The sequence below is a fragment of the Trichosurus vulpecula genome, chromosome 2, assembly GCF_011100635.1.
Source record: "Trichosurus vulpecula isolate mTriVul1 chromosome 2, mTriVul1.pri, whole genome shotgun sequence".
Lineage (NCBI taxonomy): Eukaryota > Metazoa > Chordata > Mammalia > Diprotodontia > Phalangeridae > Trichosurus > Trichosurus vulpecula.
In genome coordinates this window covers 418057234-418074441 of record NC_050574.1, presented here as the reverse complement: position 1 = coordinate 418074441, position 17208 = coordinate 418057234, and the positions used below count along the sequence as shown (strand labels likewise).

Sequence of the window (17208 nt, the reverse complement as noted above, 5' to 3'; positions counted from 1 at the left end):
AATGTGGAGCACTGGATTATGACTCTGCTATTAACTACAATATGACTATGGGCAAGGGACTCAGCCTTTCCGGGCCTCGGTTTTCTCATCTGTGAAATGATGGGGTTAGACTAGATTCCTTCCAACTTCAAAATAATGATGGGGTGGGCATATACTGAGAAGAGGATACTATCATGAAGGGCTTTTTTTTTTTTGGAGGGGTGTATTGTTAATGTATTGTTAATACAATTTGAAGATCTTTCCTATCCATTAGTAGGCCCATGTGACCTATCTGAGTTGCATGGAAGCCTGAGTCACATGAGTCTGTGATGTGAGGAGCTTGCTGAAAGGGTGGATCAGGAAGGGTGGAGTGGAGCTGAGAGAAAGTGAGATGGAGCAGTCAGAGCTGGGAGAGACACACACACACAGAGCAGCAGGAGCCAGCCTGAGTGAGAGAGGGAGTGATTTTGCCCTTGTTGCGGGAAGGCCCTAATAGAGGGAAGGCTTGGGGATAGTGGTGCCCCCTGCATTGATAATATGTATACATTTCTTTGTTGCTATGATGGATTTGGCTTTCTGGTGTTGGAATAAGTGTTTTGGTTCTGCCTGCCTTCAATGAAGAGATTCTGTTATATCTTGTGATTCAGAGCTATGCCAGCATATTCATAGCAGCCATAGCCACTGTGAGTATGGCACTGGTGTTACATGAGGGGAGAATAAGACACAGTAGAAAAAATAGGGTAATTGATAGCTAAAGATATTATGTTCTTAGAGCCTTGTTCTATTATCCACAATTTTTCTGGAACTTTTAGATGGGAATTCCCAACCTATAGTGACAAACACTTTCTAAAGCAAATTTTATAATACTTAGCTCATATTTTACTTGGCAGAATTGGAAAAATAATTTAAAATATGCACTTCTTTCTTCAAATCATCCTGAAAAATTGGCATTATTAAATGTAAAATGTTTAATAATCAAAGTATAAGGATATAAATCCTTATGATATAAATCCTTGTGATATAAATCCACTGCCTGGATTATTTATAATCTAGGGACCCATTCCATTGGATATTGAGCTTTAAGAATAACTTTGAATAGATTTGAGTTTATTAGTGAGATCATCCTTAACATGGGATAAGGGTATTAATATTGGAGAAGGTCCATAGTTAGGAGATGTTGACCTGTCTGGGGCAAGGATTAAAAATTTATACTTCATTTTTCAGGTAAAACTCAACATACTTATTAAGATAAAAGAACAGAAATCAAACAGTCACCATTTATTAAGTACCTATTGTGCTAAGCACAGTGCAAAGTGCTACAAAGATACAAAAAGAGACAAAAGACAGTCTCTGTCCCCAAAGAGTACACAAGCTAATTAAGAGTATAACAAATTAACCAATATATTGTTGCTCAGTCCTTTTTTTTCACTCTTTGTGACCCCATTTGGGGTTTTCTTGGCAAAGATACTGCCATTGACTTCTCCAGCTCATTTTACAGATGAGAAAAGTGAGGCAAAGAAGGTTAAATGACTTGCCCAGAGTCACACAGCTAGTAAGTGTTTCAGGTCATGTTTGAACTCAGGTCCTCCTGACTTTAGACCCAACACACTATCTATTCCACCACCTAGTTGCCCAAACAAATATATACAAACAAGCTATGTACAAGATAAATCAGAAACAATGAACAGAGGGAAGGCATTAGAATTAAGAGGAGTTGGGAAAGGCTGGGAAAAGCCATGTGGAAGAGTCACCTTTCTAGGTTAATTAAGTTTTGCCAAATTTGAGAGAGGAAGGGACCACATTAGGGCACTTTTCCTGAAATTTTTGTACATTTCACAAATGATCCTCAAATCATAGGCAGAAGGAAACTCAGAAGCTTTTGGTTCCAATTTTTTTATTTACAGATGAGGAAACTGAGGCCAAGAAAGGATAAATAGCTTGCTCGGGGCCATACTTTTAGTAAATAGTGGAGATAGGATTTAAACTTAAGTCTTTCTAACATTGGCTTCAGTGTCCTTTCCACTGTGCTAGCTGGATTAGAAGTCTAGCCTCTAAGGATTTTCAATGAAAATTTTCAATTTTCATCTGGGAATCCTGCTGATCAACCTTCTTTACCAACTGTGCCACATCATGAAGCCATCAGTTGCCCAGGCTCAAAATCTTTGTGTCATCTTTGACTGACCTCATCTCCCTTTTCTTCTATACCTAATCAATTATCAAGAGTTGCTCATTGCACCACTGGAGTATCTCTTGAACCTGCCATGATTTGATTTCAGAGCCATTATTGCTTCTTCCATGATAATGAAGGAGGGATGTGTCTGCAAATTACCTTCACAGAGTCCTTTGGTGTTCTTTTTCCATCCGTAGCAACATTCAAGTTTAGGGCCATACTGGCAGATCCCAGGCTGGTCTGCAAATGCTAGTGATCTGTGACTTCTTGAGCTGTGGATAAAATACACCATGTATCAAAATGAATAAATCAGGGACTGGGACCATGAGGTCTATAGTCCCCCTAAGTGACAGAAGAGAGAGTAATTATCTGGTTAATTTGGGCGGTGAATTGGGGCCCCAAGATATTTTTCCCCCCAAACTTGAATATTCAGGTTGACTACTCAACAAAATAACATTTGGTAAACATTTATAAAGTGTACAAGTGAGGCAATAGGAGAGAAACAAACTAAATAAGATATGTTCTTTGTCTCAAAGGTACTAAACAGGAAGGGGTATATACAAATATGCAAAAGAGAGCATGATAAATGTGTAAACGAGAGCCAGGCATAGTATCGTAAGAGTTCTGAAGAAGGAAACATCATTTGGGATTGGGAGAAATCAAAGAAATACCATGGAGGAGGTGACATCTGAGGCTTGGCAGAGGGAACCATGCCACACACACATATATGGGGGGCTATGCCAATCAGTACTTAACAGATCTGTAATTTTGAGCTTATTGTGAGGATAAAATGAGATGATATTTGTAGCCCTTAGCCCAGTGCCTGGCACACAGTAGGTAGTTGTTTATTATTGTTGTTGTTGTTGATATGAGTACACCCTCTGCCAATGTAGATCTCAACCTCTCTACATTATAGTAAATGGTTTTCAGAGTCATCCTGATGAACATCAGGCCACTGGACCCAGATGGCTCTGGAGGAGGAAGTGAGGCTGGTGACCTTGCACAGCCCTCCCTTGCTCAAATCAAAGTCAACTGCAAGTCATCATTTCCCTGATGCCATGGTCCTCTTTGAGAACGAAAGACAAACACAACAATCACGACCTGGTTTCCAAGAGTTTCCATGGCCCAAAACTTCATCCTTCCGTGGCCACTCTGCTAATGAGCCCTTTGAACATAGCTGGGCTGTTTCTTGGATGAAGGATATATAGTCTCATACTCAATGCTTCTTTGGGATCTGTCATGGCTTGCACCGCTAACACAGTGTTTAAGAACTTGGAATCTTGATCTCATCACTGTGGCATCAAAGGAAGACCGTAGTGGACGGAGGTGCCAGGCAATACACAAAATATATTAAGTAGGTATGCTCTATAAGTACATTGAATGCTTATGCTTAATGAAATCCCAGTGCTGTATTGTACAATGCTGTTACTGGACAGAAGAAGAAAAGATTGCTGATCACTTTATCTGAAGGGCAGTGGATATTTTTTTTTGAATGAGGAATCCAACCTGTGATTTCACTGGTATAAGGAACTACCCAAGAGGAAAGTCCTTCTACCAATGAGGACTGGCACATACTTTGCACGTTATGGTCTTAAGAGAGTTGACTGGGAGACAAGGATAGTGAGAGGTTAAGTGTCCTGCCCAGAGTCACACAGCTCGTATGTGTCAGAGACAGGACTTGAACCCAGTTCTTCTTTAGTGGGGGCTAGGTTTTCCAGCCACTCCACTTCTCACTGCCTCTAGTAGGTGTCTATAACTTATTAAATAATAACATTAAAAAGTTTTGTGCATTCCTGATTTCTCTACTTCCATTAATGGCAGTCCATTCTCTTAGTTACCCAGGCTTGAAATCTTTATCTCTTCATGGACTTCCTCATATTTCCTTTCTTCCACATCTAATCAATTTTCAAGTATTGTTCATTCTACTACTGGAGTGCTTTTTGAATTCTGCTACAATTAGAATTTAGGGTTCTTATTGTTTCTTATCCAGAGCATTATGTTAGCTTCCTATCTAGTCTCTTGACCCCTGGTCTTATTTTTCAATCTCTCAATCTCTCATGCATACCACTGCTGGGGTAATCTTTACATATATATATATATATATATATATATATATATATATATATAATTACTTTATTTGTAGTTTTCAACATTCACTTCCACAAGATTTTGAGTTCCAGATTTTCTCCCCATCTCTCCCTTCCCCCACCCCAAGACAGCATGCATTCTGATTACCCCTTCCCCAATCTGCTCTCCCTTCTATCACCCCCCTTCCTTCTATTTTCCTATAGGATAATTTGTATATGGGATAATCTTAAAACACAGTTCTAGTTAAGTTCCTCTTCTGTTCAAAAATCGCTAAGACCCTCTCTGGTTTACTAAATTAAGTACAAACTGGTAGCCTGGTATTCGAAGCCTGCCACATGAGAGCCCCAACCTATTATTCCCACTTTTCTACCATGATTTCTTTATCAACAGTCACTGCCACAGCCAACCAGACTTCTTGTTTCCTAAAAAGATTCTGTGTTTTTTTGCTCTTGCATCTTTTGCTTAATTTCCCCTTTGCCTGGTGGGCCCTTCTGTTTTCCCATTTCCTACCTCTGTCTACTGAAATCCTACCCATTCTTCAGGGAATCATCTTTATGGAGTTTTCTCCAAACCTCTGAATAAACGTGCTGATTCCCTCCTCTGAATCCTTATTGAACTTAGCTTATAGCCCTTTTATTGTATTTATTATAGTCTGTTGTGTATTATAGTTATCTGTGGGATTATGTCATCCTCCCTAAATTAGACCTTCCATGAGGGCAAGAAATGTGTTTCACATCTCCCTTAGCATTTAGCTCATTCTCTTACAATCTACTGACACTGTAATCTAACTGAATAAATATAATTCTAAAGGATTGGCAGCTATTTAATTTTACCCTTGTTTATTAATTTTAAGCTAACAAAATCTGTGTAAGGGTAATGTGTATAAACAACTTTGTAAAATTCCCTCCATCTCCCTGCCTCGTACCTTATTCCAGCTTGTCTTTTTAATTATCAGTTTCATTTAATGTATGATATGGCATTCTTTGGGGGAAGCTGAGTGGTACAATGGATAGAATGCTGGGCCTGGAGTCAGGAAGAAGCCTTTTCCTGAGTTCAAATCCAGCCTCAGATGCTTACTAGTTGTATGACCATGGGCAAGTCACTTAACCCTGTTTTCCTCAGTTTCCCCATCTGTTAAATGAGCTAGAGAAGGAAATGGCAAATCATGTCATCTTTACCAAGAAAACCCCAAATAGGATCATGAAGAGTCAAATACTACTGAAAATTGGCTGACCACCACCACCAACAAAAATGGCACTTTTCATTCATCTGAGGCACAAAGACTATGGTTAACTTTGTTACCTTACTTTTAGAAGAGAGATATTTAACTACTTCATAATACAAATTTTCTTACCACTTAAAAGAGATAAATAACATAACCTGAAAAGCAAAATGGTAAAAGATTATTTGGATGGGATTCTTAACCTGAGTATATCATGGGAAAATGTGAAATACAGAAATCATTAAGTCATTGAATGACAGAGCTGGAAGGATCTGTAAAGACCAACTAGTCTATCCCTTCCCTTTACAGATGAGGAAACTGAGGCTCAGAGTAATGAAGTAACTTGTTCTGTGTCATATGAACTGTTAATGATAGAAAGGGAACCAACCACATTTGCTTCTAGTGACAGAAAGCATGAGAAAGGTTAAGTGTGTTACTTAAAGCAATGGCAGTCTAACCATTTACTTATCTACATTTTAGGAAGCTACTGTCATCATTTCTATCTCTGCAACATTTCTCAGTCTTCTCACTACTCACAGCCAATACTTTCATTCAGGACCTCATTCTGGGTGGGGCCCCCTCCCTCAACCCCGCCCCCCACCCCGATTATTGAAGCATAGAGGTCTTTACGTTTGTTCTAAAGGTAAGACAAAATTACTAGAGTTTATTGATTGGGGTGTGTGTGTGTGTGTGTGTGTGTGTGTGTGTGTGTGAGATATAGTCAGATCTATGGTTTAGGAAAATCATTTGGCAGCTATATAGAAGACAGATCAGAAAGGAGAGAAACTTGAGGGAGTAAGATCTATTGGAAGGCTAGTTAGCACACTTTAAGTTGAAAATAAGTACACTACCTTTTATGAGGATTACAGAAACAGTGATATGTTAAGTTTTGGATATCGTGAGGGCCCAAGACCAACTGATTACAGCTATGAAAGAGGCAACTGGTCTCTCAGAAATAGAGAACCCAGAGGCACAGGGGAATAGACAAAGGAGATACGGGAGATACGAGATATGGGAGCTTACCCTGAGCAGGCCCAGATCCCGTAACATGGAGGCCTGGGTGGAGCCCCCTTTAATTGGCTGCTTAGGCACAACAGGCTGCATCTTTAAGACTCGTCAGACTAAGGCAGTTTTTCTCCTTCCTGTGCAGTCTTTTCCGCTGCTTCCAGATGGTGATGACCATTATTCACTTACAGCATGGGCACCATGAACTGAGCCAACGAGAAAGGTTAGGACTTCCACCTTCTGCTCTCCCTCTGACCCCTTGGCTCCAAGGTTTTCTTGGCCTGGGGGTGTTTCTGTCTTTGTTCTATTTCATTTGTCTTCAGTTTCTCAGTTTCAAGTGCCAAGTGGTGATCCCCACTAGACTCAGTAATTAGAGCCATGGTGACCTTGGAGTCAGGATTGTAGGTGAGATGTTGGAGCTAACCAACCCTAGAAGCCAGGGTGTAAGGTAGGGGTGTGTGTATAGATTTGGAACTGGGACTGCTAAGCTATGAACGTAATTCTTTTCCTCTCTAGAAACTGAGGTGGTACAAGGGAGAAGGAAGATTAAGCTCCATGTTTGGGGGAGCAAGTTTTTATATTTATGATTATGCCTTTTGAAACAAATGTTCTTTTGTAAAAGTTAATCTAACTGTATAGTGGTTAATTGGAACTGGGGTGCAGGGGACCACCCCTGCAATTGGAAGAACACCATTGTGGGGGCTGGAGTTGTTTGCAGAGAGCCTGGACATCTCAAACTCCCAGAGAATCCTGAGGGAAGGACAAAATGTGAAATATCTGACCTTCAGACAATGGGGGCCAGGGTAGCAGTGTTACATAAGACACAGGACCATAATATAGACTCTTTTTCAAATATTAATGAATTACCTCATTTAATCAATAGCTTACTGTGATTATTACCTATATATGTGTGTGTATGTATAAACACATATATACATACATATATTTCCATGGGAATAGGCTGAGTAACATAATAGCATTTAAAAATAGGAGGGACCTTAGATAATAATAGTGCTTTAAAGATATTATATCACTTTATCCTCAGGAAAACTCCGAAAGTCAAGTGCTATCATCATCCCCATTTTACAGATAAGGAAGACAGAGGCTGTGACTTACCCAGTGTTACACAGTTAATAAGTGTCTGAGGCTGGATTTGAACTCAGATCCTCCTGACTCAAGGACCCAGTGTTCTATCCATTGTACCACCTAGTTGTCTAAAGATCATCTAGTGACCAATCCATTCATTTTAAAGTGACTAATTGACTTCCCTATGCTTACAAAGCTTGGATTTGGAAAAACTAGGATAAGGAGACTCCCAGCTCAGAGCCCTTTCCATTATCCATTTCTACTATCCTTTCCAGTGTCTATTCCAGGCACATTGCCTTTGTAGAGCGAAAACCAACAAGAAAACTCAAGTCCCCCAAAGACCCTTAAATTCGTCAGATGTGAAGATCCACAGGAAACTAATTATGATTCATATGATTTTTAAAACTCACAACATTCATTAAATTGCATATTTATGCTACAAACTTTGTTGGGAGTATGTAGGCTCCCTTGAACAGATGGCTGGATCCATTTCTTTCTCTACCAGTTGAATTCAATTACTGTGAACTTAGCATCATGGGGTGACAGATTTGGAGCTAGAAAGTGGTCTTAGAAATCCTCCAATCCAAGCTCCCTTGTTTTATGGTTGAGGAAATTGAATCCCAGAAGTATTGCACTGGGAAAAATTTCAAGAGAAAGTGACTAGAAGATGAAATTCACCTACATTTAGAAGGCTATTACCTATCTTGAAGAGAAAAACCTTTTCCTCAAACATCAAAGTTTATTGTTTTTTACACCTATGCATTCAAGGCAAAGGTAAAATCTTAAAGAGCTAGGTTGCGTACATTTTACCTAAGTCAGGCTGCACACTAAATCAGAAATGAAGGTTATTCGGGGATTTAGAATCATGTATAAGACATATTTTGACTGCGAAATGAATTAGAAAGAATAGAGAAATTTCATGTTGTGGTACAGAATACGTTTTATAAAAGAGAACCAACATAAATATTATGAAAAAACACTAGAAAACATATGAGCCCATCGGTAAAATATTTTTAAAATTAATTGTGCTTATGAAGATCTATTGTCCTAGTTTCTGGAATTGCTGGTTAAAATGTAAAATTCTAATGGAAATTTGTTTTACATGACAACATATGTATAAACTATATCAAACTGTCTACCATTTTCAGAAAGGGGAGAGGGAGAAAGTAAAATTTGGAACTCAAAATCTTGTAAAAATTAATGCTAAAAATTTTCTTGATATGTAATTGTGGGGATAAATACTATATTTGGGCAGTTGTTTCACTAAACATGAATATGGTCCAATAATTCCAGGGAACAAGCTAAAAAACTTAGTGGACAAAAAACGATGCTAATTAACTATTAATTTCTGGTTTACATGACTGGATGGCATTAAAAAAAGAAGTTCGTTAACATCAATGAGCCATTTAATCACCCTTCAACATTGTCTTGTTTACTTGCCAAAAACCATTTAAACACTTATTTTACGGGGAAGTAGAGGAGGAGAGCGATGTGTACACATATGTAGCCATTTAAAAATAATGAATGGTAACAAATTAAATCATTAAGTGTAATATTTTATTTCCGTTTATGAAGCTGAACAAAGCTGGACTTCTGTAACAGTCCATGAAAACCAGCTGACTGCAAGGAAGCATGATGACTTCTACAACAACAGGGTACTTTGTCTTTGAAAACTGGACAAATCTGCTCTTTGGAAGGCTGCTTTAACAATCAATTTCTACAGCAATCAAAAAAGGTTTCTAATTAATGCTGGCAAAACACCATCTCTGCAGTTTCCAAAATTAAAACAGAAACTCTCTATTCATTGATGGAGATTTGGGTTTTGGATACCTGAGGTATGGTATGCTATCCCATGTTGTCTTCCACCATTTCAGAGCATGGTCATAGATGCTGCAGGAGACCTAAAGAAATAAAATGGCATTTTTGCCCTCAAGAATCTTGTATGAATTGGGACAGACCTTTGATCCTTTACTACATTCATTCAATAAATTTGTCACCTACTATGTTGAGCTGAACTCTGGGAGAGATAAAAATTTTAGGTAAGATTCCGTTTAGAAGGGAAAAAGATATCAACACACCACACATATATTTATAGTCATAGATTTAGTTTTGGGAGGGACTTTTGAGGTCATTCAGTCTAAATCAGACTGACCTATTTGCTATGCTTTACATATGATGTTCCATCTCCTGTCTCTATACTTTTGGCCAGGCTGTTCCTCCTGCCTGGAATGCCCACCCTTTTCGTCTCTATCTCCTCTATCTCTTAGAATCCCTAGCTTCCTTCAAAATTCAGTTAAAGTGTCACCTCCTACATGAAGCCTTATTTTTGTCTCTCCAGCTAGGTCTTTCCTCCCTCAACTTATTTTGCATTTACCTTGTGTATGTTTTGAATTTACTTATATCTGTACATGTTGCTTCCTTCATAGAATGTAAATTCTTGGTGTGTAAATACTCTTCTGCTCTTGTCTCGGTATCTCTAGTGCCTAGCACATGGTAGGTACTTTAAAAAAAAGTTTGTTGGGGCCGCTAGGTGGCACAGGGAGTAGAGCACCGGCCCTGGAGTCAGGAGGACCTGAGTTCAAATCCGGCCTCAGACACTTGACGAACTTACTAGCTGTGTGACCTTAGACAAGTCACTTAACCCCAATTGCCCTGCCTTCCCCCCTCAAAAAAAGTTAAAAAAATGTTAATTGATTGAGTGGGTGTTTGGGAAAGAAAAAAGGGTCCTTTATGGCTGGAGTATCTAGTATATAAAATTGAATAATCTGAAATAAATCTGGCAAGATAGGGTAGTATTAGATTGTGATAGCCTAGCGTGAAGGGGAGTAACCACTCCAGACAGAGGCACTAGGGAGAGCAGAACGGTGATCTCTATAGAAGAAATATTAAAGAATGGATTGAAGTGGAAAACTCTATTAGGAGGCTAGTACAATAAATAGTTCATATGGGTGATTTTGAGGGCCTCTATTACAATAGTTGGGTGGCCAGGTGGTGCCATAGTACATAAAGCTCTGGGCCTGGAGTCAGGAAGACTCATCTTCCTGAGTTCAAATCTGGCCTCAGACACTTCCTAGCTGTGTGACCCTGGGGCAAGTCACTTAACCCTGTTTGCCTCAGTTTCCTCATCTGTAAAGTGAATTGGAGAAGGAAATGGCAAATCGCTCCAGTGTCTGCCAAGAAAACTCCAATGGGGTCACAAAGAGTTGGACACGACTGAAATGACTCAATGACAGCAAACTAAGATAGAGCCAGTGGGGGGACAGGGGAAAGGATAAAGGACAGAGAGGCCGTGAAGGTATAAGCAATAGGGCTCGGTAACTGGAATTCCTCCTTTCCTTCAAGGCCTGATTCATGGGCTACTTCCTCTATCTCATCCTATCCCCATCTGAAATGATCCTTCTCTCCTCACATTCCCACAGTTCTTTGTCTAGGCACCTCTTTTGTACTTATCCCATTCTTCCTTGGATCCTGGTTATTCGTATACATATCTTGTCCCCTTGTTAAATGATAACTTTGCTGAAGGCAACATTAGTATTAAATAATTTCATAAATAGCATCGGGCACAGTGTTTGTTGAATTAAATGGTTAGTGATTTCAAGATGCTCTTAGAACAATTTTCCCAAAAAAAGAGGTTTGAATTTAAAATAAAGACTTGGCCAAAATTAGGAAATCAACATAGATTGGGGACAATGAATACAAACTATAAAATGAGTGGCCAAATTGAATGTCTCTGAAAAAATAAAGGAACCTTTGGTATGATATGACGATCCAGGAAATACTGTAGGTATTTTAAATGTTTGAATCTTCTCTATGTTATTTTATGTCCACAAATATGGTTTATGTTAATAGAGATTATATATAATACAGGCCTCCAATATCAGGCATTCCATTGAAATTAACCAATTTTGAAATAAATTAAATTTGGAAACAATTTTGAAATAAAACCATTGCCAGACTTTTCCATGATACCAGTAGGTCTCTCTTGAACTTTCTTAACTCCCTCCTAGGACTACTAAATTCTGGAGTTTTAGGAACATTCCTACAAAAGATTTATCTTGAAAAAGGATAAATGTTGGGTTATGTGCTACAAAACACACATCAAAATAGCCTACTTTAATAATGCTTAGAGTCTGAAGCTACCCCACCAAAGCCAGGCTTGGGTAAACATCTGGCTACATCAGGAGTCTGACAAGGATTAGTTCTCAAGAGTACCAGTAAGGGGACCCAGTGAAATAAAGCCAGGACCTCTACCTGAACTCTGGATTTCCCTTAGCTCTCACTTTGATAACTGAATTGAAAGGAAATAGAAGTTTAGAAGTTATGTGTTAGTAAGGCAATTACTCTAACCAGAGGTTCTTTTTTTTGGATGGGGGAAGGCAGGGCAATTAGGGTTAAGTGACTTTCCCAAGGTCATACAACTAGTAAAGTGTGTCAAGTGTCTGAGGCTTGATTTGAACTCAGGTCCTCCTGACTCCAGAGCCGGTGCTCTACTCACTGCACCACCTAGCTGCCCCTAACCAGAGAGGTCTTAACCTGGGGTCCATAAACTTTAAAAAATATTTTGACAACTTTATTTCAATATAACTGGTTTCCTTTGTAATCCTATGTATTATGTTTAGTACGTTAAAAATTTTACTCTGAAGTATCCACAGGGGACCATGATATAAAAAAGATGAAGAATTCCTATTCAAAACACTGAATCTGTGGAAGAGAATAGTTAGTAAGACGCTGATAACATGCCTGAGGTCAGAAGACTACATCCTTTTTGAATGCTGGATACTTCAGGGCAAAATTATAACTAGGAAATTCTGCTCCTGGGGCAAATTCATTTGAGCAGAGTAGAGTTCATCTATGTGATCTCTCCTTGGCCAGTGAGTTCTCTCACTTCACAATATCATAGCTGACCTGGACGTCTTTCACAGAAAAGTGTGGCTCAAGTCCAGTGGGCTTATGTAGTTAGAGTGGCATCAGGAGCGGGAGGAGGAGCAGCCTATCCCTTAAGCATTCTAGTTTATCCACTTGTGTTTTGGCTAAAACCTCTTCCAGTTTTTTACCTTTCCCCAATCCTGGGGAGAAGAAAGGGCAAACCTCAGGCTAGGGAAGGCAAGCCCCAGGAAAGTGGTTAGTGAGGGAAACATAACCTTGGAACCATGTGAGGATAAGTAGGGTAGCTGTGAAGTCAGACTCCATGACAGAGGACTGTGACGTGCAAGAGTGATGGGTCATAGGATTGGCATAGAAAGGGAAAGAGCAAACACGTGCTGTCCAGATATTAGTACCGTGAGGCAAAACCCTAGTTGCCTCTCCCTAGTTGCGGCTCTGCTTCAAGGGTTTCACATCTTAAGTGATCTGAAGGTTCCAATACTCAAGCATCAGAGAATAGCACAAGGGTCAAGTACTAAGGTCATATTTTGTTGTTTTGGATCAAGTTAGTACATAATACATAATCTTATAATGGTTAATGTATAATCACCTTTTTTGTGTTATGGTCCCCTTTGGCATTCTGTTGAAGCTTATGGACACCTCAAAATAATATTTTTAATGCTTTAAACAAACTTATAACTCAAAAGGTCACCTAATTTACAGTGAAAAGTTTCATTGAAATAACATACTTAATATCATCTCCACGTAGCAGAAGAAATTTGCGATATAATGTGTGAAACCTCTAGAAATAATCGACCTCTACCAACTCTGCAAAGATGGCCTTGCCTTCTGTGTCAATGTGGTTTCCATAACTTCAGGCCTGGAGTTGATAAAATCTGGTCCCTGGTGTGGTTCCTGAAAAGCTGGGGTGACCGGTGCCTGACAGCTCTAAGCATGTTGGAACAGGGATACTTCCACTTGCTGATACTAAACATACCCGCTGTGAACTTGATACGAAGCAAATAAACCCACTTTACATCTTTGAAAACTGTGTCTTGCAGAATTTGACATGGAGTCTCCATTTTAATATTCTCTAGTTGATTTGGAGGTTTTATGGCTTTTAACTTAATTTAGTGGCCCTTTGAAAGTGAAACTCTGGAACCCTGTTTGCCTGGTACCAAACAACTATTAATTCTTTTCAAAAATAGCATTTATCATCTATCGTACCTTGGAGTAATACATGTACAAAATTTTTCTCTTTGAAGATTAAATGAAAACTATGTCAAAAATTGTTTTTATCATAGAAGAACACAGAAATCTGTAGTCAATAGGCTAACAACATAGTTGGCCTTTTATTTATGAGGCAGCTAAGTGGTACAGGGGCTAGGGTCCTGAGTCTAGAGTCAGGAAGACCTGAGGTCAAATCCTGCCTTAGATATTTACTAGCCGTGTGGCCCTGGACAAGTCATTTAACCCTTGGTTTCCTTAGTTTCTTCAACTGTAAAATGGGGATAAAAAAAGTACCTACTTCCTAGGGTTGTTGTGAGGATCAAATGAAATAATGTGTGTAAAACACATTAGGTGCTTATAAATGCTGGTTTCCTCATTTCTTAAAAAAGCATCTATTTATTGTTAAATTAATAGATGGATCATACAAATGTATGGAAAAGGACCTTTGAGGTCATCCCTCATTTTTTTTAAAGGTATTAAATGGCCAAGGGACTTCTATAATGGCACAAGGCTATTAAGTGTTGTGTAGCTGAGATTTGGATCCAAGTTCCCCCCTTTCTACCTTCCCACCATCAAGACCAATGTTCTATCTATAACCTCATGAATTTATGAATTTGTATGTGAATTTAAGAATCTCTGGATTACTACAGTGGAATCGAGTGAAAAAAAAAACAAAAAGAAAACCTCATGGCCTACATGCCAAGTATGCAACCTCCAGGGTGCCTTTAGGAAACTTATCTAAGGACAGTGCTTTAAGGAGAATCCATGTCAAATTCTGCAAGACAGAGTTCTGATTTCAAGTCTAGTGCTCTTCATAGTGCATTGGGAGCTTATGTGGCAGAGAGGAAGAAGAGAATTGATTCTGGATTCAGGAGACTTGGGTTCAAATCTTGTCTTCAATACCCTTCCAGATCTGAGTATCTTTATCTGTGAACTAGATGGCTTCTGAGGTCCTTACTAGTTTTAGATTTATGGTCTCCCCTGACAGCCCTTCCCGGGATAGAAACACCTGTGGTCATTAAGCCAACCTACCCAATTTTGAATCCTGGGGCCGGGACTTCATATTAATTCTGGCAATTGTGTGTGTGTGTGTGTGTGTGTGTGTGTGTGTGTGTGTGTGTTTGTGTGTTTGTGTTTGGTCAGGGTTATCAAAGGAGCACCAAAGACATAGATAGCAAGCTGTCTGCTTGTTTGTTCAAAACTCCTTAAAGGCCACCAACGTGGTGTCTCCGTTTCTCCTGTTCCTCCCCGCCAGCCAGATGCCCTACTCAACGCCTAGCGCAGTTGAGTAAAGAATGAAACAGCACAAATTGAACACACACTGGTACTCCGAGTTAGAGACAGTAGACACATCTCCCTGAATACCGCCAAGATAGTCACATTCCTCGTGTGAAGAGCATCCTTTTGAAAACAAGGGAATTGTAGAATGATTGGAATGAGTCTGAAGGGAGAAAGAAACACCACATGACCCCGGGAAGAAATGACAATGGACATTCACTCGGGGACCCTCCCAGTCTGGCCACTTCCAAAGAAGCACAAAAGAAGAAAAAAAAATGGTAGGGAAGGAGAGGGGAACAAAAGAACCGAATAAAGAACGCAAATTCAGGACGCTGAAGCCCATTTCTGGGCACACATACTCACCTGGCTGCCGTGTTAACAAAACCACCTGCAACCAAGGAGAGCAGGAAGGACACGGGGCACCAGGATGCCCGCATCTTGGAGACGCGGTGGAGGACGGGCTGAGGCACCAGGCCAGGAGGCAGGGAAGGGTGGTCAGGGAAGTCCACACAGTCCCTTCTTTCTTCTCCACGTCCAAATCGCGATGCTCTGCAAGTGGCCACGGGGGCCCCGGCACCAGCGCGTCTCTTCTCCTCCCGAGCCGGCGCCGTACAGCGGAGCTGACTAGACTGGACGGCCCTGGAGGTCCTGCAGCTGGAGCCCCTCCCCAGGCAGGGAAGGGGAAGTAGGAGCCCGGGGGGCTGGGGCGCTGTCGGGGACTCCAGCCGAGGTGGAGCGAGGACAGCAGAAACCAGGGAGAGAACCCTACTACTCTGCAGCCTCCAGCCCTCTCCAGGCTCCCGTGGAATAGGAAAGCGGGTAGGGAGGGAGCGAGAGAGGAGGGCGGGCTACAAACTTGGGGCCGGGATCCGCCTCTCGCAGATAATCGATCATCTCCCTAGAAGGTGCTCTTCCTTCTCTGCTGCCTACCTCGCAGCCTTGGCCAACTCAATTCAATTCAGTTAGTTCAGCGCAGTTCATTTTAACCAACACAATGGATAACACAAGGGCACACCTTGTTCCCAGAGTGTGCTAAGAGCGCACACTCGTATATCTACGTATAGCGCAAAATTAAGTGTCCTGAAGCGTTGGGGAAAGGGGCCATGCACTTAGGAAACTATTAGATAGCATTACCACCGCCTTTCAGTCCACACAAAGCTTGCATTCTTTTCAAAAGGCTTCCATTGGATCTCTCAGAATTTACAAGCAGAAACAATCAGACAAGACCGCAATGGACTAAGTAAAAATAAATGGCAGGCTAGCTTCATACAGAAGAGATGGGGAAATGAACCTCTGGTCTTCGTAAAGGTGGGGAGCTATGGATGTGCGAACATCACATATAGTGTCATTTTCTGGATGTGTTGGTTGATTTTGGGGAACTGCTCCCCCCACCACCACCCCCCCACCCCCGCAAAAAAAGCTTGTTATAAGGGATAGATCATTGGGTAATAATAGCTAATGCTTATATAGCACTGTAATATTTTGAAAACACTTTGCACACATTATGTCACTTGATCCTCCTGACAACCCTGGGAGAGATAGGTGCTATTATTATCCCCATTTTATTATGAGGAAACTGAGGCTGAGAGAGGTCAAATGATTTACCCAAAGTCACACAGTTAGTAAGTGTGTGAAACAGAATTCTGTCCTGGGATTTCTGGACCCCAAGCCCAGCATTCTACACACTGTGCCACCCAACTTCCTCTGATAGAGTAGGGGAGAGGGTTATTTTTCAGTTGTTTCAATCATGCTGACTCTTTGTGACCCCCTTTGAGGTTTCTTGGCAAAGATACTGGAATGGTTTGCCATTTCCTTCTCCAGCTCATTTTACAGATGAGGAAACTGAGGCAAACAGGGTTAAGTGACTTGCCCAGGGTCACCCAGCTAGTAAGTGTCTGAGGCCAGATTTGAACTCAAGCAGATGAGTCTTCCCGACTTCAGGCCCAGTACTCTATGCACTGCACCACCTAGCAGCCCAGGGAGAGGTGAAAGGTATACATTTAGAAATGAAGTTAAATTAAATATAAACAAATACAATTTTAAAAACAAATACAGATAAATGCGATAAGTATTCAGGGAACCAGCTTGAAGGGTTATACTTTATTCTACTTTCTGTGTACAATTTTTCAAAATAAATGGATGATGATATTACTGGTGATGAAGACTATGATGATTATGTGGGGAGGGGTGTATGTATCTCTTTTCTAAGGCATCCCGGTCTGGTGGACACAAAGACCAATGTTCTATTCCTGGTTGCACCATTGAGCTCTTTGCTGGGCGAATGTCT

The 17208-nt window shown here is 40.5% G+C and overlaps 1 protein-coding gene across 1 annotated transcript in view; it reads right to left on the bottom strand.

The window, feature by feature from the left end:
- EGFL6 (EGF like domain multiple 6) overlaps positions 1-15358 on the bottom strand; it is a 73694-nt gene extending 58336 nt beyond the window's left edge. The window contains exons 1-2 of the mRNA XM_036747657.1: positions 15285-15358; positions 2309-2421 (exon numbers count right to left, since the gene is read on the bottom strand). Coding sequence (XP_036603552.1) covers positions 2309-2421; positions 15285-15358 — 187 coding nt within the window. The remainder of the gene's footprint in view (positions 1-2308; positions 2422-15284) is intronic.
- Positions 15359-17208: the final 1850 nt, after the last annotated feature.